The sequence below is a fragment of the Oryx dammah genome, unplaced genomic scaffold (assembly GCF_014754425.2).
Source record: "Oryx dammah isolate SB20612 unplaced genomic scaffold, SCBI_Odam_1.1 HiC_scaffold_9, whole genome shotgun sequence".
Taxonomy (NCBI): Eukaryota; Metazoa; Chordata; class Mammalia; order Artiodactyla; family Bovidae; genus Oryx; species Oryx dammah.
In genome coordinates, this window is record NW_024070193.1 from 33,122,654 (window position 1) to 33,147,489 (window position 24,836).

The following is a 24,836-nucleotide window of genomic DNA, read 5'->3' on the forward strand; positions in this document are numbered from 1 at the left end:
AATGAACATTACCTATTGACATTAAACCATTAACATACTAGTGTTTCTGAGAAGAAAGGGATACAAATTTAGTACGAAAGTGACAGACAGCATTGTTAATCATAATCTGCACATATAAGAAAGAAAAACTGATCAATGTTCACAGTAGGAAATTTTTATCAATAGCTTTACCAAATCAAATAACTGAAGTGATAAAATAATATATTTTATAAAGTACTATCCTTTGAGATTTTGAAATAAAACATTCTTAAGTATGATTTATAAGCAAACAGAAATTTTTAAAAAGATATAATTAACTCTTGAACAGCATATTCTTTCCTCTATCACAGAAAAATTAGGGCAGAAAATTTACAAAACAAAAAAAATGTGTTTTGCAAATCAAATCATTTTAAAACTGAAAACAAGAGATGATTTACCAAACTAGAATAATAAAGATATGTACAGTGAAGAATTATATGCTTATAAAAGCTATTTTGATTTTTAAAGCCATAACTCCAAATTGAACAAAAATAAATGAAAGGTGGAAGAAGAGAAAAATCCTCCAAAAGAGATCATTACTCTGAAAATTACAGGATTTCAGATATGATTTTAAAGACATTTTTCAACATTTGCAAAACAGAATCACAGCAGTATAATGGATGAGCATTAAACCAGAACTCAATTAAATAGATGCTCCTGTAGAAGAAGAAATTATAGAATATTTTTAGCATGCTGCAGCAAGGAAATACAACCGCCTAAAAATTATAGTACCTGATATACTATGAAACACCATACACATATAATAGTGCCTTATCCTAAATTAAATGAGTTCAATTCCAGTCTTTTCACAAACCATTTGGTTTTCACTTTAAATACACCACCCAAGCAGCTGCTTCCTTCACCAGGCAACACTTTCTTTTGCAGACAAACCATAACAGTTCTACTATAGACAGGAAATTGCTTTCAGAGTCCTTAAGAAGAAGTGATTAAAAAAAAAAAAAATCCCAACAGAGCAGCAATAAAGGAACTCTCCTACACTGACCAAAGAGGGCAAGCAAAACAAAACAACAGGCAGATGCTTTCTAAGCAAGAACTTCTCTCAGGTTCAAGGAAATTAAACTGATCTATCCAGAGAAATATCCAATCTACTCCCACGGTAATGGTGCTGTATGAACAGAAAAAAATCCATATGAAAGAATGCCAGTTAATCCAACGGCCAAATGGGCTGATGATATTGCCAGCTTTGAGAAATTTCCAAGTTTCTGGGATACTGCATTCTGACAAGACAGGATTTCATATGCATATGTACATATATTACATATATATATAGCATCTATATAATGAATATATTGCATTTAATTTGAAAGCAATTTGAATCAGCTTCATTTAAAGTTAAGCAGCATGTTTTCTTTGATCCCTACCATGATGTAATCAACATGCTTTGCATTCAAAAATATTTATAGCAAGTTAAAATGCTATTGCTACTCAAGCAAAATTTTGGGTCTAGAAGTTTTCCATGACAGATAATGGACAAAAAAGGGAAGGGGACTAAAGTCCAACTAAGGCTTAATATAAAAGATTTAAATTATTTTTTAAAGAAATGTAATAAAAACTACATTGTATATGTAATTAAGAGATTAGAAATCTTTTAGATGCTCACGCATGAGATATATTTTCATCATTATCAAAGAGTCTAACTTAATGAATTTTATATAACATCCAGTGATTGGCCCATGCTGATGAGACAACTCTATTTCAATAGTAACATGTCTGACAGAAATATTCTATTTGAATTCATACAATTAACTGGTCAAATTTTTTAATGATGGCATTAACCAAAACTAACTGGATAAGACAAACCACAGCTGAGAAAAAAGCAAAAAAAAAAAAAAAAAGAAAGAAAGAAAAATATATTAACCATTAACTAGATTTCCAAGAATGCTACTAAATTTCAATACAGGAAGAGGGAAGTACCTAGACCTTCCAGAGTAACAACCTGTGGTTACAGCAAACAAGAGCCATTTCCAATAGTCAGCCTCCACAGGACAGATGAGTCTCCTTGAGACCGTAGGTTCTGGAGGAATTTAACATTATTGTTCAAACTGTGAATCATTTTATAGAAACAGTTTATAAGCCTATTATTTGGTTCTTAGTTTCAACAAGACTCCTTGGAAGGGAGAAATGCAAGGGAATTCTAAGAACCCTTGTAGTACCCTGAGATTTGGAGAGTTCTCAACAAAAGAAGAAGAGGTGAAAGACATTCCATCCAAACTCTCAGTTGTTTCAAAATCCCGAAGTTAGAATCTTTGCCTGGAAAGGAAAATTAGGTTCATTCTCTTCAGCTTAACTTCTACACTTAGAATTATACAATAGAAGGAGAGTCTTCTAGGGGCTAAATTCTTCCTTACAAATAAAGTAATTAAAGCAATTAAAGCCCAGGGTGGTCAAGTGACTCCCACATAGTGGCTGAGCCAGAATTAGAACCAAGATCTTCCACATCTAATCTTGAATTAATTCTATTCTATCACATTGTTTGATTACTATAGTATCTGAAATATTTCATTTTAACCCTGCTGGATGACTTTCAACCTTTTCAGCCTACTAATTACACATTTCTACCACTGACCTCAGAAATTTAATGATGTATAGAAACCAACACAATATTATAAAGTAATGATCCTCCAATTAAAAATAAATTAAAAAATAAAGTGAATTAACACAGAAAAATAAAAATAAAGAAGTGACTCAAAAATTCATCAATGGAATATTAGGAAATATTACATGAATCTGACAAAGGACTTCTTATATCTAGTATGTATAAATAATTCATAAAACTTAGTAAGACAAATAACCCAATTAGAATATGAGCAAAGGCTATAAATAGACCTTTTCCCAAACCAGAGAAATGGCTAATAAATACACAAAAGCAGGTTTGAATCACTAGTCATCAGGGAGATGAACATCAAAACCACAGTGAGATATGACTTCATACCCACTAGGACCATTGTAATCCAAAGGACAATTATAAGACATGTTGGCTAGCTTGGGGAAAATTGGAACCTTCATATACTGCTAATGGGACCATTACGTGCTGCAGTGACTTTGTGCAATAGTATGGCACATCTCCTTAAGGTGAAATATAGAGGTATCATATAGTGTAGTGATTTGAGTCTTAGTTACAAATACAATAGAAATGAAAACTGTCTACAAGACAACTTGTACACAAATGTTTACAGCAGCATTAGGTATAATATCCCTAAAGTGAACACAACCCTAATGACCATCAAGTACTGAAACGAAAAACAGCAAGTGGCATATCCACATAAGGAATACTATTTAGCAATAGAAAGGGATGAACAACTGATGTATTTTACAATATAGATGAAGCTCCAAGACATTATACCAGATAAAAAGAGTCAATGAAAAATGAGCATATATAGTATTACTCCATTTATATAAAATGTTCAAAACAGGGAAATCCATGGAGATAGAAAGTAGACAAGTGATTTCCAGTAGGAGGACCCTTGGGAGGAAATACAGAATGACTGCTAAAAGGGTACAGTTTCTTTGGGGGATTATAAAAATGTTCTAAAATTGATTGTGCTGGTGGTGAACATGTATATCATACACAATACATGAATAAAATTATACATTTAAAAACTCTGTGAATATACTGTAAATCACTGAATTATAGTCTTTAAATGGGAAATTATATGGTAATGTGAATTATATCTCAATGAAGCAGTTATAACTAAATCTGTCCATTGTCTCAACTCAAAACACCCCTAGCTATTGACAGAACCATCCCAGCATATACAGCGTCTGTGTAAGAACTGTACAAAGCTCCCTCTTCTGGACAAGAAAATAAGTCACCTTGTCCTCCATGCAGACCCAGCCAGATGGAGGGCAGCCTGTCTCAGTGGAAAAGGAAGCCTTAGTTAGACTTCATCAAAGTGCCTCTGGGCAAGGCCTGGCCTGAACAAACATGCATGACAATCAGGCTGATAGACTGCTCTATTATTATCACACCAGATGGAAGAGATACTTTTGAAGTTACTTATAGAAGATGTCATAAGTTTGTTATTGCTGTTCAGTCACTCAGTAGAGTCTGACTCATTGTGACCCCAGGACTGCAATGCTCCAGGCTTTCCTGTACTTTAGCATCTCCCAGAGCTGGCTCAAACTACGTCCACTGAGTCGAGGAGGCCATCCAACCAGCCTGTTCTCTGTCGTCCCTTCTCCTCCTGCCTTCAATCTTTCCCAGCATCAAGATCTTTTCTAATGAGTGAGCTCTTGGCATCAGGTGGCCAAAGTATTGGAGTTTCAGCTTCAGCATCAGGCTTTCCAATGAATATTAAGGGCTGATCTCCTTTAGGATTGACTGGTTGGATCTCCTTCAGTCCAAGGGACTCTCAAGAGTCTCCTCCAACACCACAGTTCAAAAGCTTGAATTCTTCGGCACTTAGCCTTCTTTGTGGTCCAACTCTCATATCCACACACGACTACTGGAAAAAACACAGCCTTGACTATATGGACCTTTGTTGGCAAAGTAATGTTTCTGCTTTTTAATATGCTGTATAGGTTGGTCATAGCTTTTCTTCCAAGGAGTAAGTGTCTTTTGATTTCATGGCTGCAGTTACCATCTGCAGTGATTTGGGAGACCAAGAAAATAAACTCTGTCATTGTTTCCATTGTTTCCCCATCTGTTTTCCATGAGATGGGACTGGATGCCATGATCTTCATTTTTTTAATGTTGAGTTTTAACCCAGCTTTTTCACTCTCCTCTTCAATACCATAAAGAGAATTTTTAAGTTCCCCCTTGCTTTCTGCCTTAAAAGTGGAGTCACCTGCATATCTGAGGTTATTGATATTTCTCCCAGCAATCTTGATTCCAGCTTCTATTTCATCGACTCTGATATTTCACATGATGTACTTTGCATCAGTTCAGTTCAGTTCAGTCGCCCAGTCGTGTCTGACTCTGCAACCCCCTGAACCACAGCATGCCAGGCCTCTCTGTCCATCACCAACTCCCGGAGTCCACCCAAACCCATGTCCATTGAGTCGGTGATGCCATCCAATCATCTCATCCTCTGTCTTTCCCACCCTTCTCCTCCCGCCCTCAATCTTTCCCAGCATCAGGGTCTCTTCAAATGAGTCAACTCTTCGCATCAGGTGGCCAAAGTATTACAGTTTCAGATTCAACATCAGTCCTTCCAATGAACACCCAGGACTGGTCTCCTTTAGGATGGACTGGTTGGATCTCCTTGCAGTCCAAGAGACTCTCAAGAGTCTTCTCCAACACCACAGTTCAAAAGCATCAGTTCTTTGGTGCTCAGCTTTCTTTATAGTCCAACTCTCACATCCATACATGACTGCTGGAAAAACCATAGCCTTGACTAGACGAACCTGTGTTGGCAAAGTAATGTCTCTGCTTTTTAATATGCTGTCTAGGTTGGTCATAACTTTCCTTCCAAGGAGTAAGTGTCTTTTAATTCCATGGCTGCATCACCATCTGCAGTGACTTTGGAGTCCCAAAAAATAAAGTCAGCCACTTTCCTCGTCTATTTGCCATGAAGTGATGGGAACGGATGCCATGATATTTTTTTGAATTCTGAGCTTAAAGCCAACTTTTTCACTCTCCTCTTTCACTTTCATCAAGAGCTTTTAGTTTTTCTTCACTTTCTGCCATAAGGGTGGTGTCATCTGCATATCTGAGGTTATTGAGATTTCTCCGAGAAATCTTGATTCTAGCTTGTGCTTCCTCCAGCTCAATATTTCTCATGATGTACTCTGCATATAAGTTAATTAAGCAGGGTAACAATATACAGCCTTGACATACTCCTTTTCTTATTGGGAACCAGTCTGTTTTTCCCTGTCCAGTTCTAACTGTTGCTTCCTGATCTGCATATAGGTTTCTCAAGAGGCAGGTACGGTGGTGTGGCATTCCCATCTCTTGAAGAATTTTCCACAGTTTATTGTGATCCACACAGTCAAAGGCTTTGGCATAGTCAATAAAGCAGAAATAGATGTTTTTCTGGAACTCTCTTGATTTATCAATGATCCAGAGGATGTTGGCAATTTGATCTCTGGTTCCTCTATCTTTTCTAAAACCAGCTTGAATATCTGGAAGTTCATGGTTCATGTTATTGCTGAAGCCTGGCTTAGAGAATTTTGAGCATTACTTTACTAGTGTGTGAGAAGAATGCAGTTGTGTGCTAGTTTGAGTATTCTTTGGCATTGCCTTTCTTTGGGATTGGAATGAAAACTGACCTTTCCCAGTCCTGTGGCCACTGCTGAGTTTTCCAAATTTGCTGGCACATTGAGTGCAGCACTTTCACGGCATCACCTTTTAGGATTTGAAAAAGCTCAACTGGAATTCCATCACTTCCACTAGCTTTGTTCGTAGTGATGCTTCCTAAGGCCCACTTGACTTTCCATTCCAGGATGTCTGGCTCTAGATGAATGGGAGTGATCACACCATCGTGATTATCTTTCGTGTGAAGATCTTTCTTGTACAGTTCTTCTGTGTATTCGTGCCACCTCTTCTTAATATCTTCTGCTTCTGTTAGGTCCATACCATTTCTGTCCTTTATTGAGCCCATCTTTGCATAAAATGTTCCCTTATTAAGTCTAACTTTCTTGAAGTGATCTCTAGTCTTTCCCATTCTGTTGTTTTCCTCTATTTCTTTGCATTGATCACCAAGGGAGGATTTCTTATCTCTCCTTGCTTTGGAACTCTGCATTCAAATGGGCATATCTTTCCTTTTCACTTCTCTTGTTTTCACAGCTATTTGTAAGGCCTCCTCAGACAGCCATTTCGCTTTTTTGCATTTCTTTTTCTTGGGGATGGTCTTGATTCCTGTCTCCTGTACAATGTCATGAACCTCCGTCCATAGTTCATCAGGCACTCTGTCTATCAGATCTGGTCTCTTAAATCCATTTCTCACATCCACTGTATTGTCATAAGGGATTTGATTTAGGTCACATCTGAATGTTCTAATGGTTTTCCCTACTTTCTTCAATTTCAGTCTGAATTTGACAATAAGGAGTTCATGATCTGAGCCATAGTCAGCTCCCAGTCTTGTTTTTGCTGACTGTATAGAGCTTGTCCATCTTTGGCTGCAAAGAATATAATCAATCTCATTTCGGTGTTGACCATCTGGTGATGTCCATGTGTACAGTCTTCTCTTGTGTTGCTGGAAGAGGGTTAAACATGCAGGGTGACAATATACAGCCTTTACATACTCTTTTCCCAATTTGAACCAGTCCATTGTTCCATGTCTGGTTTTAACTGTTACTTCTTGACCTGCATACAGGTTCGCATCTCTTAAGAATTTTCCAGTTTTGATCCATGCAGTCAAAAGCTTTAGCATAGTCAATGAAGCAGAAGTAGATGCTTTTCTGGAACTGTCTCACTTCTCCTATCATCCTAAGGATGCTGGCACTTTGGCGTCTTGTTCTTGCGCCATTTCTGAACGCAGCTGGAGCATCTTGAAGCTGTTGGTTCACGCACTGTTGAAGCCTGGCTTGGAGAACTTGGAGCATTGCTTTGCTAGTGTGCGCTGCTCCTGCTGTTTATTCACTTCAGTCGTGTCTGACACTGTGCGACTCCACGGACAGCAGCCTTTCAGGCTCCTCCATCCATGGGACTCTCCAGGCAAGAATACTGGACTAGGTTTCCACTGCTACTGGGTGAGATGAGTGCGATCATGTAGTATGTTGAACATTCTTTGGCATTGCCTTTCTTTGGGACTGGAATGAAAACTGACCTTTTCCAGTCCTATGGTCACTGCTGAGTGTTCCACATTTGTTGGCATCTTGAGTGCAGCACTTTAACAGCATCATATTTTAGGATTTGAAATAGCTCAGCTGGAATTCCATCACCTCCACTAGCTTTGTTAATAGTGATGCTTCCTGAGGCCCATTTGACTTCACACTCCAGGATGTCTGGCTCTAGCTGAGTGATCACACCATCATGATTATCTGGGTCGTGAAGATCTTTTTAATCTAGTTCTTCTGTGTATTCTTGCCACCTCTTCTTAACATCTTCTGCTTCTGTTAGGTCCATACCATTTCTGTCCTTTATCAAGCCCATCTTTGCATGAAATGTTCCCTTGGTATCTCTAATTGTCTTGAAGAGATCTCTAGTCATTCCTATTTTATTGTTTTCATCTATTTCTTTGCAGTGATCAATTAGGAAGGCTTTCTTATGCCTCCTTGCTATTCTTTGGAACTCTGCATTCAAATGGGTATATCTTTCCCTTTCTCCTTTGCCTTTTGCTTCTCTTCTTTTCTCAGCTATTTGTAAGCCCTCCTCAGACAAACATTTTGCCTTTTTGCATTTCTTTTTCTTTGGGAGGGTTTTGATCACTGTGTCTTGTACAATATTATGAACCTCTGGCCATAGTTCTTCAGGAACTCTATCAGAGCTAATCCCTTGAGCCTACTTGTCACTTCTACTGTATAATCATCAGAGATCTGATTTAGGTCATACCTGAATGACCTCCTAGTTTTCCCTACTTTCATCAATTTAAATCTGAATTTTGCAATAAGGTATTCACGATCTGAGCTACAGTCAAATTAATACGTTTAATAACAAACACATGATTTCCCTGGAGACCTCCTCCTACCACCCAAAATATCATGGTCCGCTAATGTCAATGATCTTGGTGAACTGTACCTCCAACCACTCAAGTCTATGAGAAAAATATTCCATAGCCCCACATCCAATCTCTTACCAAGTTATATAATTTTTATCTCAAACCTTCTAAATGCAAGTTCTCCTTCAATACTCATAGGCTGTGTAAATATAGGTAATCATTTCCTGAGTCTATTGATTTGCATTCTTGATACCCTTTGATCTAATTGCTACAAAATAGCCAGCCATTTGATCTTTATACATCAAAACATGTCATCTTGTTTATTGGCCTCTAAAGTGCTTGGAAAAGGACTACTTAATAGACAAGAATGATCCAGCCAATGAATACTTCTGCCCAATCATCTCATGTCATTTTCCCCTTCACGGGTTACATTGAACTGATCTTCATTCAAATCTACATCATACTAAGCTCTTTCTGACCTCATGTTCTTTAAGGCTAAAGAACGAAGACTGAAGTATAGAACTTCAAGTACTAAAGACAGATTATGGGGAAAGGTGAGGCTACTGTTTTCCTTTAGAGTATCAAAGTTGGTACATATTTTGTATTCATTTGATGCAGTTCTATTCTCCATTAGATCCTCAGTTCCAGGAAAATAAGATTCATTCCAGAATGCCCAATCACTCATAAAATATCTAATAATAGCAAATACTCAATAAATGCTCACTGAAGAGACGAATGAACTTTAGCCATGGCATATATGTAACCTGTTTTGGTGGCTCACTCTTACTATTACAAACTTTTCAGTGAAAACACTTTATCTACAACTGGGAAGCTATCTATCACAAGTCAGTTGATTGAATCATAAATCAGGCCATTCTCATACAACAAAGATTTCAGTGATGAAGATTCCAAGTCCAACTCAACCTCAGTGGTACAGATAATACTACTATGCAGTATTCCAACACAAAAGAATGTCCTGGGATGCAAATTTATATCAACATGCTTTTAGGATAAAATGGTCTGGGAAACATTCTGATTAAATCAAGAATGTTCATCAGATATGTCCCACCTGCTCCATTTCACTCATTCTCACATTGTTATTCAGTCACACAGTCATGTTCAACTCTTTGCGACCCTATGGACTGCAGCACACCAGGCCTCCCTGCTCCTCACCATCTCCTGGAGTTTGCCCAAATTCATGGCCATTGCATCAGTGATGCCATCCACGCATCTTATCCCCTGATGCCCTCTGCTCTTTCTGCCCTCAGTCTTTCCTAGCATCAGGAACTTTTCCAATGAGTTGGTTGTTCACATCAGTTGACCAAAATACTGGATCTTCAGCTTCAGCATAAGTCCTTCAAATGAGTATTCGAGTTGATTTCCTTTAAGATTGACAGGTTCGATCTCCTTGCTGTGCAAGGGACTCTCAGGAGTCTTCCAGCATCACAGTTTGAAGGCATCAATTCTTTGGCGCTCTACCTTCCCAGCTCTCACAACCATACATGACCACTGGATAGACTATGGCCTGGATTATATTAACCTTTGTCAGCAGATTAATGTCTCTGCTTTTCAACACACTGTATAGGTTTGTGATAGCTTTCCTGTGTTGGTGGTATAGTGGTAAACATTTTCACATTAAGCTCCTCAAAAACAAGAGAACTGAATTGTAAACACAGCAAACCCAGTGGAAACTTAGGTTAAGATACTTGTCAGTGCAATCTTCCAACTAGCTTTGGCCCCAAAATGTAGAGATGAAATAATATTTTCATAAATGTCCTAAGATATCAGCAGTTATTTTATAAACTAAAACCTTTTATGATTCAAAGGCAAACAACAAATATATTCCATTTACATGGAAAAACATAAAACAGACTGAGAAGTTACTGAAAAAACACTGACTTTTACAGAATCTTAGTTTTAAAACTCACAACCTTCCTGTGTGACTAGGTTGAAATGTATTGTGTTCGACTAAAACATTTTGCTTTTCAAACCCACAGAGAATGAACAGACTACTGATAAAGTTACAGCCTTCTGTTTGAAATTTAACTTGTTGTTAAACCATCAGAGCAAAGTAGCTTTGAACTTCATCAAAGTCTTTATGTTCAAAGATGAAATTTATGTTTTTAGCTTCACTTTTAGTTACAAGAAATAGCACTGCCTGTAACTCACAGCAAACTAAGCTCCTACTAATTATAACAGAACAATTTTAGCTAATTAGTGTTTAGTAATTTTTCTTTTCAGATACAGCCAGCCACTCTGGGATTCATCCCTCAAAATTTCTGCACTTCTTTAATCTTTCTTCAAATTTACTTTTCTAAGTTTCTATGTGCTTTTAAAGAGGAAGAAGTAACCTTTTGTAGCAGGAATATGGTCAATTTATGTTTTATACAAAGACTGCAAATGGACAGCAGCTAAAGGAATAAAAAAGGAAAAAAGAAGCTTTGGGCTGAAGAAATGAGCTCTTAGATATCTTCTTAAGAGACAGAGGTAAGAACATTTCATAATCCAGTGTAACATTTTTTATGTGATGAGAGCATCTGTTCTCAACATCTAGGTTGGAAGTCATTAACGACAACCCCTGGGCTATATTTGACTTTCACTTGTCTGCTGCAGATAAGGTTGACCCATGCAATGTTTTCATAAAAATTAAACTTAGTCTCTAATACGTAAAAGGTCAAAACACTGTATGTAAATAATGGATTCTGGGTTATTCTGAAAAGTGATCAGCTTTGGTAACTGTATGGTCAGGCTATTCTCCTGCTCTCTGTACAGACCCAGCTCAACCAGTGCATGATTCTCCTATAGCCTCCTGACTGACATCTCTGGCCCAGGCCCCAAATAGAGACTGTACTTATCAAAGAAGTGGTGAGGGGTCTGCTCTTATGCTAGTCTCCCTGGTGACCGAAGAGCCAACCTGGCATCAATTTTCCCTATAACTGGCAATCTCCTCTTCTCCCCAAGAGTAAAGACTCCCACCAAGTCCTGCTTGCCTTCTGCAGCACATTGCAGGGTATCACTCCAGGACTTTGCTTCAGACATGTCAGACCCCCCATTCAGTAAACTACTAATGTCTCTGTCACTGACTCCAGGCTCTTTCTTGGGTCTTGAATCTGGGCAAGCATAGGATTTGTAGGCCTGTGGGCTGCAGCCCAACAGTAACACTGTTTCTGCATTTCTCACTCATTATTTCAATCATTAATTCACTCCTGAAATCATGAATAATTCATTCATTACTTTATTCATTATTTCACTCATTAATAGCAAATGATTGAAAATCTGATCACTTTTCAGAATAACCCAGAATCCACTATTTACAAAAGACTGGATGGCTGCACAGTAGGCACCCCCTAAAGGAAGAGCACGTCATGGTCTCTGGTCCATTCCAGATCTCACTATCCTTAGTGCTTACACAAAGATGGCTTCACCCATGAACATTATCTTCCTAAGTAATCCAACTGAATAGAAATATAAAGAAGCACACAATAACTGGTAGGAGATCTTGAGTTCCAAAAATTGCTCTGCAATGCTGGTTAAAATAAAACAAAAATTTAGTTGAATGTAAAGCTGAGCAAACAAAGTAAGCTGCAAAGCAGAATGATTAATTCTAGAGCCTAGGCTGTGACAGCCAGGGCAGTGGAAAGGGGAGGGAATGGGAGATCAGTCTCAGCAATCTGATAGCATAGATTTAATTGCCCTTGTGGAAACAGGAGATGAGGAAGTCCTGGGCTTAGCGGCTGGATATTTGAAAAGGAGTCCTTTCGCACATGGCTGGGTTTCCAAGGTAAAGAATATGCGTGTCAATGCAGGAGATGCAAGTTTGATCCCTGGGTCAGGAAAACCTCCTTCAGGAGGAAATAATAACCCTCACCAGGATTCTTGCCTGGTAAATTCCATGGACAGTGAAGCCTGGTGGGCTATAGTCCATGGGATTGCAGAGAACTGGACACAACTGAGCAACTGAACACACATGCATGCTTTAAGGGCTGCACTTACGCTTAAACCCACCCACAAACCTAGAGAGAAGGCTAGGGGGTTAATCTGGCCTTCATTTACTTTTTGGAGTGAGGTTGCAGTGAGGTAGGAGACTTGGAGGGAGCAGCTACTTCAATGAAGAATTTATGATTAGGGGCATATATCTCATATGATTCAGGGTTTCATATGCATTTTACATATAATAGACCCTCACTTGTGGATTTCATATTTGTGAATTCACCTGTTCCCTAAAATGTATTTGTAAAGCCTTAATCAGTATTTGTGCACTTTTGTGGTCACTCTCAGACGTGCTCAAAGTGGTGAAAAATCCGAATCACGCCAGGTGCACGTTTCCAGCTGAGGTGGAAGGCAGCAATGCTCTCTGCCTTGTCTCAGTGCTCTAACTGTAAAAAATGGTCCCTTTTTCTATACACTTAGTGCCATTTTTTTTTTTTGGCATCTTTGTGCTTTCTGTTGACTCTGATGTTTAAATCAGAACTCAAGCATAACAGTGAAACGTTATCTAATCTCAAGCACAAGGAGGCCATGCTGGCCTTATGGAGAAAAACCCATGTTAGGAAAGTTTTGTTCAGGCTTGAGTTACAGAGTTCCTGACCATGAGGTTAATGTTAGCAAACCAACAATATTTATTACATAAGATGCCTTTAAACAGAAACATCCATAAAACAAGGTTAGGTATTGAATGGTGGACGAAAACCATATGACCCAAGGTTTGCAGGAACCCACCAACCCTACTTTTCCTAAAAGTGATGCTGTAGTATCTACAAATTCATTTTTACAGGTGACTGATAAGAAAAAGTGACTATACATGGTAGGCTACATTGAGCCAATACACTAACACGATACAGTTTCCAGGTTGGTTATATCCCTGGTTCCTGGCGAAACCCACAAAAGCTGCTGGGTATGGACACTTCTTCAACCAAGGCTAAGAACAATCTCATGTTGACACGGGAGGGGGAAATTCTCCTAAAGATCAGATTCACATCAAACATTACAAAAATGGTAATATGTTCTACAAATGAGAGTGAACAGACCAACAAATCACAGGTTAACATCAATGATATCCTGAGCTTACAGAACAACACAACAAAAAAACACCTAAATAAACTTTAAACAATTGGAGTAATAAGAAAATGAAGATGGGTGTCAAATCCTCAGAAAAAAACAGGATGCTCTAAGGAGAGAACAGAAACATATGGAAAAGAATTGGACAGAAAGTTTAGACAAGAAAAACATAACCACTGAAATTAAAACTTAAAGGACAGTTTAACAGTAAGTTAGGCAGAGAAGAAAGATTAGTGAACTGAAGACAAGAACGAAGTAAGTGGAGATAGAAAACATGAAAGACAGGTTACCAGACATGGAGAAATGAGAAATTTCAATATACATTTATAAAGGAAAACCAAAAGGAGTGAGGAGCAGACAAACACAACTGGAAGAGATAACAGCTATGAAATCATCAGTTACCATAAGACATGTATTTCAAGATCTGGGAATCATAACCTAGAATTGTCTAAATATGGTAACAGCTTATCTTTGAACAGCAAGCACTGTGTGCCAGGCACTGCTCCAGATGCTGAACAATATTGTAGCTCATTTAACCCTCACACCTGATGAAGTAAATTCTACTGTTATCTTTGATTTACAGCTGAAAAGTTGGAAAAATAGGTTCAATATTTGTCCAAAGTTACATGGCCGCTAAGAGGAAGGATTTGAATCCATGCAGCCTGGCTCCAGTCTCTGCATCTTTAAAATTACATTTTATAGCAGAATTATTTTTGGAAGAATAAGGGCAAGTAACTCACTCTCTGGGACCAAAAGAAAGAAGAGAAGAAAAACAAAAGAGTATTGACCATCAATGGAAACTCACAAAATGAACTTCTAGAATATAAAAAAGGTCATAGATGCATGAATGACAGTGCACAGAGGAAATGATAAATGTGAGTAAATCTTAAAAAAAAAAACAAAACTCTGATGATATGAAACAAGAATAAGTCTCCTAGGGCAAACATACACATCTATACTTTCTCTCTTCCTCTGAGAGATTCCCCAAGTTCAGTTCAGTTCAGTCGCTCAGTCGTGTCTGACTCTTTGCGACCTCATGAATCGAGGGCTTAACTCTCTAAAGAGGGTAAAACATAGGATGACAACAGGTCACTAGGCAGATTTTATAGAGGATCTTGTGAGGAAACAGGTGGCTTAAGTAAATATATATGTACACACACTGGATGCTGCAGTCTCTTAAGCCTCTTCTCCCATCAGGCTTCCAAATGCCAATGGAGCCTTTCCTCATCCAAGGGGGCGTTGGGACTGTCTCTCAATCAAGCATGCCAGTATAATAACTTTCAGAACATATGCTCCAGAACAGTCACAGCTATCCTTCATCCTTTCTTGAGATACTTGAGGACACAGTGCTCTAAGATATTGAACACCAAGAACAGGATTATAGCTGAAGGAAGATCCTGGAAATATAGCCTTGCCCCTAATGTGCAGGAAAACCAAATCCAAACTGGAGCACACAAACCTCCAAAAAAAGATTTCTCCAAGAAGGTAAAATAGAATACTGGACGCCTCTCAAAAATTTGAGAAGAGATTCAGAAAACTGTCCAAAATTTTGGCTGATGTAAGTATCTCTCTCTCTCTCTCTTTCTAGTCGCTAAGTCATGTCCAACTCTTGTGACCCTATGGACTATAGCCTGCCAGGCTCCCTGGTCCATAGCATTCTCCAAGCAAGAATACCAGAGTGGGTTGCCATTTCCTTCTCCAGACATAAATATAAGACCATAGAAAAATGGAAAATTAAAAAGTAAGATTACTAATTTGAAGGAAAATAATTATGCATGGAAGGAAAAGCAATCATAATTACAGTGTGCTATAAAAGTCAGCTCTGAATATCATTTACAAATTCAGAGTAATATAAACACTGAATATTGACCTAATTCAAATTCTGACCCAATAAATGCCTGTAATAAAATGCCCTGAATTAATGCATATTCAAATGTTAACCACTGGAAACTGGAGGCAGGTGAAATGTTTATTCTCTGTGGAGGTTTGAATGGGGATTGGATTGAAGAATGGGCTGGTCATCACTCTATCCAATCAAAGTACAGTGAATGGAATATAGTGTGGATTTCCCTATTTTTAATTTTTGTGTTTTTGTACAAGCTGTGCATTTAAAAATGCTGTTATTTTCATAAACCTCATTGAAAGTCAACCTTACACTTCTGTGGTGGCAAGGTGGTAGTATGAAAGTGTTAAAGCTTCAGCTACCAAATTTGATGGCCAAAAGTAATACTTAAAATTGAAAAATCAAGAGGTAGCAAATAAGCAAACTATTTCAAAACATGAAGTAAATAAGAGCCAATCAAAAAGTTGAAAGTTGTTCCCTCTAGGAAAGGAGAAATAAAAAGGATATGAGCAAAAGTCTGACATTTTTCTTGAAAACAAATAAGAAACTCCCAAACTATGTAGAAGTTTGCATAGGCTTACATTATTTCAGATATTAAAAAAAACTAGAAAATAAAAGGAACAGTAGCAATAATATCTAATTAATGGTGTTAAAAATTTTAACTAAATTACTGGACAACAATAATATTAATATAACATCCAGGAGGAGGGAAATACAGTTTAAAATATTGGAAATTTTTCTATTGTTGGAGACATTAAGTTTAGAATTTGTTAAATATCTCTAGTAAATTTTCTAGGGTGATTACTATAAGAAAATAAGTAGAGTATATAAGATTTGATGTTACTGAAGGAAAAATAAATTCTCAATCATTCCAAGGAAAGAACATAAATATTAACATTTCTCTATTAATATGTTAATATTTAAACTATAAGGCAAATGCCTTATTAGAGATAAGTGGGTCACCACTTATCTATAAAATGCTTTATTAGAGATAGTGGGTCATCTCATACTGACCAAAAATATACTCATTCTAAACTTTCATACATCAATAATTTATTAATTACAAAAAGCAAAATAAACAGAAATATCAGGATAAACAGAAATCTACCATCACTGTGAGAGAAACTGATAGATTAATTAGATAAAGCATCATTAATGATATATATGATTTGAGCACAATTGCCAACTTTAATTCAAAGAACATAAGGAAGACACCTCTCTTGTCAATAGGCCACTAGGTTAGAAATCAGTAACTAAAGATGACTAGAAAAATTCCATATGTTTGGAAATTTTAAAATACACATCTGACAATTCATGGATCCAAAAGAAAGTAATAATGAAATCATAAAATTTATAGACAGTGTGAAAAGTGTTAGTTGCTCAGTCACGTCCAACTCTTTGCAACCCCAGAGACTGTAGCTCCCCAGGCACCTCTGTTCATGGCAAGAATACTGGAGTGGGTTGCCATTCCCTTCTCCAGGGGATCCTTCTAAACCAGGGATTGAATCCAGGTTTCACACATTGTAGGCAGATTCTTTGCTGTCTGAGCCACCAGGGAAGCCATAACACTGAGCCAATAAATATGCTACAAGTCAGAACACTGGTTTACAGCTAAAGCTGTGCTTCTGGGAAAATTTAAAGTCATACATATTTAAATTAGAACAGAAGAAAGGTAGTAAGACGTTAACTACACAATTTAAGGGATTAAGAAAAGAACAGTCAAATAATCCAGGAAGTTGGAAAGAACGGTAAACATATGAGTGAAATGAATGAAATATAGTATAAAAATTCAAAAGCAAGGAATAACATTAAATTCTGAAAGGTAAGATACTAAAATAATACTTAGAATGAAATAAGGAATGTATCTATTGATAAAGCACAGACAAGAAGATTGAGAAGATGCTTCGAAACAACTTTTGGGCAATTCATTAGAGAACAAAAACCACATGGATATAATTCCTAGAAGAAAAAACACAACATACCACAAAGAAGGAGATAGTATGGTTGGTCCTACAACTATTCAAATGATTTAATCAATAGTTAAAATATTTCCTGAATGAGAACTCCAGGCCCAGATAGTTTTATTTGTATGTTTTACTTCTTATTCAAGAAGTAGATAATTCCAATATTTTTCAAAATCTTATAGGGAATATAAAATAAGAAGTAATCCTCATTCATTTATAGAGACAAATGACTTTGATACTAAAGCCAAAAAAGCATAGTATGAGAGAAGGAAAGAATATCTCCTATATTGATATATGTGCAAAATACTAAACAAAATACTTACAGATAATAACATCCAAGTATTAAAAAACATAAAAGCCAATCTGAAACTAACCCAGGACTAGAAGGTTGGTTAATACTAAAAATGGTTCACTGTATTAACAGGTTAAAGGAGAAACACAGAATGACTATCTCAGTAAATGTAGGAAAAGCATTTACAATAATAAAGAATTCCTGATTAAAAACTAACAGAGAAGAACTGCCTTAACTTGATAAAGAGTATCTGTGAAATCTAGAGTAACCATCATACCAAATGGTGAAATGTTAACCTTATTCACTCTTGAAAATCAAGAGCAAGACAGGGATATTCACACTCAAAATACCTATTCAACATGTACTAGGTGAGAGCAAGTGCACTCATATAAAAGCCATAAAAGGAGCCAAAAACTCACACTATTTTCAAATAATACGATTTTCCAGACACAAAATTCCAAAAAAGCCAGAGGCATGACCACACACTGCTTTTTAGCTGGTTAAGAATGGCCATCAGCTGAGCTGGTAGAGTTGATTTCCCCTCTGAAATAAAATACACAAGTAAATCTAGCTCATAAGATATACAAAACCAATTCTAGGTAATTAAAGACTTAAATGCAAAGAGGAGAATATTAAACTTTTATAAGTACATTTAAGAAAATGTTTTTACCATTTCAGGGTAAGGAAGAAAAAAAATTTAAACAACTCATGAGAGAACATGAGTTATAAAAAAAAATCAACACTTTAATGTAAAATTAAGAACATCTGCTCATCATTTGACAGCATCAAGGAAAAGTAAAAAACCTAGCCACTAAAATGGAGAAACATATATAACTGGCAAAGGATTAATCCAGAAAATACAAAGAACTCTTAAGTTTAAAAACAAAAAGACTACCATACAGTGAAAAAGTATTTAAATAACAGAAACATAAAAGTGGTCAACAAATATCTTAAAATGAACTTAATTTCACTGTAATTATAGAAATGCAAATTAAAACCAAAATTACATTTTAATTTAAAAATAAAAATGCAAACTGAAAAGTGAAATATAATTTTGTGTTCAATAGATTTGCACAATTTAAAATATAGAACAAGAACAAATGTTGACAAATATCAACAGATATTCACAAATATAATGCTGATGTGAAAAGCAGTATAGATGTAAGAATGCTGCTTGATGTCATTACATAAAAGTTCAGAAATTAAAAAGGTAAAAATCTTATCTGTTGCTTAAAAAATACATACATATTTATTCAAACAATAAAATATATATATATATAATTCAGAACAGTGACCACCTTTTCAGAAGGAGCTTAAGAGAGAAGGAAATGTCATCACGGTGAGTTACCAGGTAAGTTTAATTGTACTCTGAATTTTTAAATCTTAAGTGGTAGGTACACAGGCATTCTTTATACTTTTCTCCATACCATTTGCATGTCTAATATAATTCATGATTAAAATGTATTGCACCTCAAAATAGGTAAAATGAAAACATTTTAACAAAGAATGACAGGAAATTCAAGAGTAAGAGAAGTAAAACTAATTGTCAACAAAGCAAAGATATTTGTAGTTTTGGAGGTACTGTCCTAACATTTTGTGGTTGGAATTAAAATTCTGTCAAAAACACCTGGAAACATATTTTAAAAGCTTCAAAAATCATACACATGCAACATAACAGCAAATCACTAAGAAAATGTCTACAATTCAAACACTGAATTACTTCATGTATTTTTCCCCTCTCTAAATTTTGTGATTGTTCCACAAAGAATCTGTTAAAAGGAATGCTTACATAAAGCAGGCTGCTTAAACTATGAATGAGCTTTTCACCTTCATTTAATTATAAATACTATTTTTAAGCATCTGGAACAGTAAGATAAAATTTCATTGCATTTTCATCAGCGTTAAAAGTGGTGCATTGAAGATAATGTTATTTATTCATTTCTCCACAAAGAACATTTTGAATCTATTTTTCCATGGTTGACAGAAACAAAGAAGTATTACTAAGTTTGCAAACATAGAACAATTAGAACATTTTTCAACAACAACACTTCATTAATTGTTTACCTGTGACAAAACCAGTTACGGCTCCCCAGGAGTCATGAGCACCTAGAAGGATATACTTGGAGGAATACAAGTCTCCTTATTAACCCCTTCTTTCAGTGAATGTATTACATCCCTTCAAGGCCTCCAAGTGAAAGCAATGCTTTCTAATGCCTTGTAACTTGTCCACCTTCTTTGGCTTCTTTACCAGAAACCTGTATCTCAGCCTGTACCTTAGGCTGAGAATTTAAAAAAAAAAAAAAATCATTTTTATCTTCTCAGCTCAATCAGGCATCAGGCTAAGAATACCCAATATTGCTATTCATAACTTCCAAAAACCACATGTGAAACCATCAAAAAAAAATTACAAAGCAAACAAGACTAAAGAATATCACTATATGTCAAAAACCACAAGAGCAATCACATGCCAAGCATATGAGAAAATAAAACTTATGAGGCAGATGAGGATAAACTGCAGGGAAACCCAAGGGACTAAATGATACATTCTGGGTTTTCTTTATGAAAGAGAGAAATCACAACAGAAGTAGGAAGATATTCTGTACCTTACTCCCCACACTTATCCTGACAAGATGCACCCAAAAGAGAAACTCAAGGACAGTAGTACCAAGTCAAAAATGGAAAAACTTGGTTGGGAGAAGTAATCCACTCCATGTGCTCTTGCTTCCTTGTAAGATATTCTGGGTTTGCCAAGAATGAAAGGCCCAATCATTCTTTACCAGGCCCATTTCTCATGAATATGTTTTCAGAGAGTAACCAGGAGGGATAAGACAAGCTCTCCCTCTAGGAAAAGCAGGCTTGCTTACTGCTTGCTATAAAAGAGGTGGATTCCCTAATCTCAATGCTCCTCCTAGAATGCAGCATCCATCCTGGCTAAATCCTATCACCTCTGTGGGACCTGGGGGCAAGGAGAATTGAAGCATGGAGCTTGCTATGTGGTGAGTAATAAACCTCTTTGTTACTGATCCAGGAAATCATGTCTTCTGGTAGCATCCATAAAAGAGCAACAGGTTAGCTTATTAGCTTCAAAGTGGGGTAAAATAAAATCCCAGACTCAACAACTTTATCCCACTTTATTCCACTTTGCCTATAAATTACTGGCCATGAAGTAGGGGCAGACTGCAAGAGGCATGATATACTTTCAGAAGTATGTCCAAACAAGTTACATTCTCCAGGAAGTATAGACTGAGGAAAAACTTTTCAGTCAATGATACTTTTTCAGATTTTAGAAAATTATAACATGCAGTAAAAATATACTCCAGTATTTCTATATGTATTAAGAAATATACTTAAATATGTGAAAGTCACTCAGTGTCTGACTCTTTTGTGACAGAATACTGGAGTAGGTAGCTGTTCTCTTCTCTAGGGAATCTTCCCAACCCAGGGATTGGACCCAGGTCTCCCACATTGCAGGCTGATTCTTTACCAGCTGAGCTACCAGAGAAGCCCCCAAATACTGGAGTGGATAGCCTATTCCTTCTCCACTGGATCTTCCTGACCCAGGAATCAAATGGGGGTCTCCTGCATTGCAGGCGGATTCTTTACCAGCTGAGATACCAAGGAAGCCCCTACTTAAATACAGGTAGAAGAAATAATGTATTTTGTGAAAGACTCCTGGCAATACAAAATTAAGACTGGAAACTGCACCTTCCCCTGTAGATCAGAGAAGTGCATCTGACCTCTGCAAATTCAGGGTAATCAACTGACATGTGTGTATAAAGGCTGACTTTGGACAAAATTTGCTTTCTAACCTACTAAAAGTTTTAAGCATAAAAATGGGAGGACCAAATGGAAGTAGGAAGAAAGACTGCCTCTAAGAGCCAAAATGGCATTTTAGAAAACTGACTATATCTTCAGAATAATACAAGCAAACAGATGTGTCTCCAATAAATCAGAAACAGAAATTCATAGGAAAGAACAACCTGAAATAAAAAGTACTTCAAGAAATAAGACAAAAATAATCTCTTTCTATCCTTTTAAGAATATAAATAAATCAAACATACAACTAATAGAGACACAAAAATTTCCTAAATTCTATGGGATGCATAAGTATAAGAAAATAAACTTTCAAGTTCTAAGCAAAGCAAATTAAGACATCTAAACCAAGCTACACACTGGAAAATTATATATATGTGTGTGTGTGTGTGTGTGTGTGTGTATATGTACATATATACACATATGCTATGCTATGTTTAATCGCTCAGTGTTCAACTATTTGCAGCCCCATGGACTACAGCCTGCCAGGCTCCTCTGTACATGGGGACTCTCCAGGCAAGATCACTGGAGTGGGTTGTCATGCCTTCCTCCAAGGGATCTTCCCAACCCAGGGATCAAACCCAGGTCTCCCACATTGCGGGTGGATTCTCTACTGACTCAGCCACCAGGGAAGCTGAAGAATACTGGAGTGGGTAGCCTATCCCTTTTTCAGGGGATTTTCCTGACCCAAGAATCGAACCAGGGTCTCCTGCAAACTATCAAAATATCCAGGGAAGATACAGGTTAAAAATTAAAAAAAAATATATATATATATATATTCAAACACAAAAAAAATGAAAATGAAAGAAGTGAAAGAGCAAGAAGTATGAAAAAAAGAACACACAGAATATAATGGCAGGAATAAAACCAACCACTGCTATTATAAAAACAGCAGGCAAAAGAATAAGCCATCCATTAAATGACACATCATCAATTTATTAATGGCTCGTGGCAGTGGGGAAAGACTACCATCACATTATTAGAACATCTGCATTCTAATCTTGGAATAACTGAGGTGTAAAGAACTAAGAGAAATCTTAGAACCAAGGTAATGATGATATGCATTACATACGAAACATGACAAAAACAAAGGAAGACAGACTAGTAAAAAGAAAGAAAAAAGTAGAAAATGGTCTAAATATACATCAGGAAGACAAAGACTGAATTAGGTCTCTGGTCTCAATTCTAAATTCCCAGCTAAAGAGTATGTGACTTCCTCAGGATGGGACATGGGTTCACCCTGGTCCAATTAACATGGTACAGACTTTGTCTCCAGAGCCAGACCTCATGGGGGTTGCACTGAAGGTCATGGTGAGCTGGGCAAAACTGCAATGGAGGTCAAAGATATGTTACATTCTTTTCTTTCTCACTGTCTTTGTTTCCTTTTTATTTTCAGATTTGTTAGATGTAATTCTCTAATTTCAACGTTCTGCCAGAGCAAAGGTCGTGACTGACAATTTGTTCATACTCTTTTTAGTTCTAACATAGTACAAAGCACAGAGTAACTAATGAGTAAACACATCCTTAACTAGATTCTTTTTCCTCCCTTAAACAGAAGCCTTACAAAATAGTCAAACAGAAAACACACATGTACACACACACACACACACACTTTAAACTCTGCTTTGTACAGTATATAGAGATAAAAAACACTGAATTAATTTCTCAGCCTATTTCTTTAATCAATAAAAATCCTCATACTGTTTCTGAAATCCCAAATTACCACACAAAGTCAATTATATATTTTTAACTGTTGGATTTGTTACATGTGTAAACATACACTTACAGGCAAACTGGAGCTTAGCTTCTCTGCTGACAATTGTCCCGACTGAATTTGTAGCAAAGCATTGATAATTTCCTGTATCCCAATTTCTGTTGGGGTTAATAACCACAAGATTCCCTCTGATCAGCTTATAACGATACTCCATACTCAAATCAATATCGCTTCCATTCAGCTGCCATCTGTAAAACAAACGTCCAGGATTTCTCCCTTAGTATAATTTTTTTAAAATACAACCTACATTATAGAATCTACTTTAAACATCAGCTCTCTTATAAATAAAAGGGGACAATTGAATATCATTCAATTGTTATATAATTGGAAATCAATGTCCCAGTTTTTTAAAAAAAAAAAAAAAACAGAAACAAAAGGTTGAATTATAGTAGAAAGCACAATAGAGTAGTGTCTAAAAGCTGAAAGTTTTCAAGATTTTCTGAAGAGGTGAAAATAATTTAGTTTGTTCACTAGGGGGAAAATTAGTCTAGGTCTGCATAAGGCAAAGATGAAGTAGAAAGTTGAGGTAATTATCTCATACACTTCAGGCCAGTCTCATGCTGCTGATGAAGGAGGGGGAAGCACATTTCTTTGATTTATCCAGACTGACTGAGCACATTTAATAAATTAATTGGGTAAGTGTTCAACTATCCATTTCAATTTGTCTGGGTAAAAACCTGTCCCCAAGGCACCTTCGGCTCGTCTAAGCCATCACAGAGCTATTTACTAAATGGTGCACTGTGGTAAAGACCCTAAATGCCACCTAGAGGGTCAGAAACAGTAAAGGCACTAAGTTGAGAGTCATATTTATCAATGGGAAGCCAAAAGAGAAAAACAAAGTAGTCGGTTTTTAAATAAGAGTTTTTAAACAGAAAAACCAGAATTTTTTTTTAAACAGTAAGCACACCAGACACGTCAAAGTAAAAAGTAGACATTACGTTTAAAAACTCATTAAACATCCCACAATCTCAAGAGTACATCCATTGTACAAAGCCATCGACCTGCCAGAAGTTTGATTTTATAAGAAAATTACACTGGTATCCAGTCTATAAATTTAAGGGTATTATGGCAACAATCATCTCAATTCCTCTTTATAATAACTTTCAGAAAATGGGTAATAAAACACCCACTTCACAGATGACAATTTCAATAAAACAGCCGAGTGAGCTGTAGTCAACTTTCTCCAAACTCTTAGTTACAGATCAGAATTATTCATTTGAATGCTGGCCCAGAGATTTTTAACCATGTCCTGGGTCATATAAAAACTGTATTAATATACCAAATATTTAACCTGGAAATAGTAGCATTGTGAAAGCACATAAAGTATTGTGAAATTGAACATTATCACAAATCAAAGTGCATAAAGTTAAAGGAAATATCACATAGCTGTGAAAAATGTATGAGATTTTGTAAACACAGAAAAGCCTTACAAAGGTGAAAACTTTTTTGCAAAATGCAGTTTGATACTATGTACATAAAGTTTTTAAAGATATAAGGTAATATTAAAGAAGTA

General features: G+C 36.5%; 1 protein-coding gene across 1 annotated transcript in view; it reads right to left on the reverse strand.

The window, feature by feature from the left end:
* The window catches only part of CNTN3 (contactin 3), a 284,442-nt gene that overhangs the window by 217,600 nt on the left and 42,006 nt on the right, over positions 1-24,836 (reverse strand). The window contains exon 3 of the mRNA XM_040246384.1: positions 23,336-23,511. Coding sequence (XP_040102318.1) covers positions 23,336-23,511 — 176 coding nt within the window. The remainder of the gene's footprint in view (positions 1-23,335; positions 23,512-24,836) is intronic.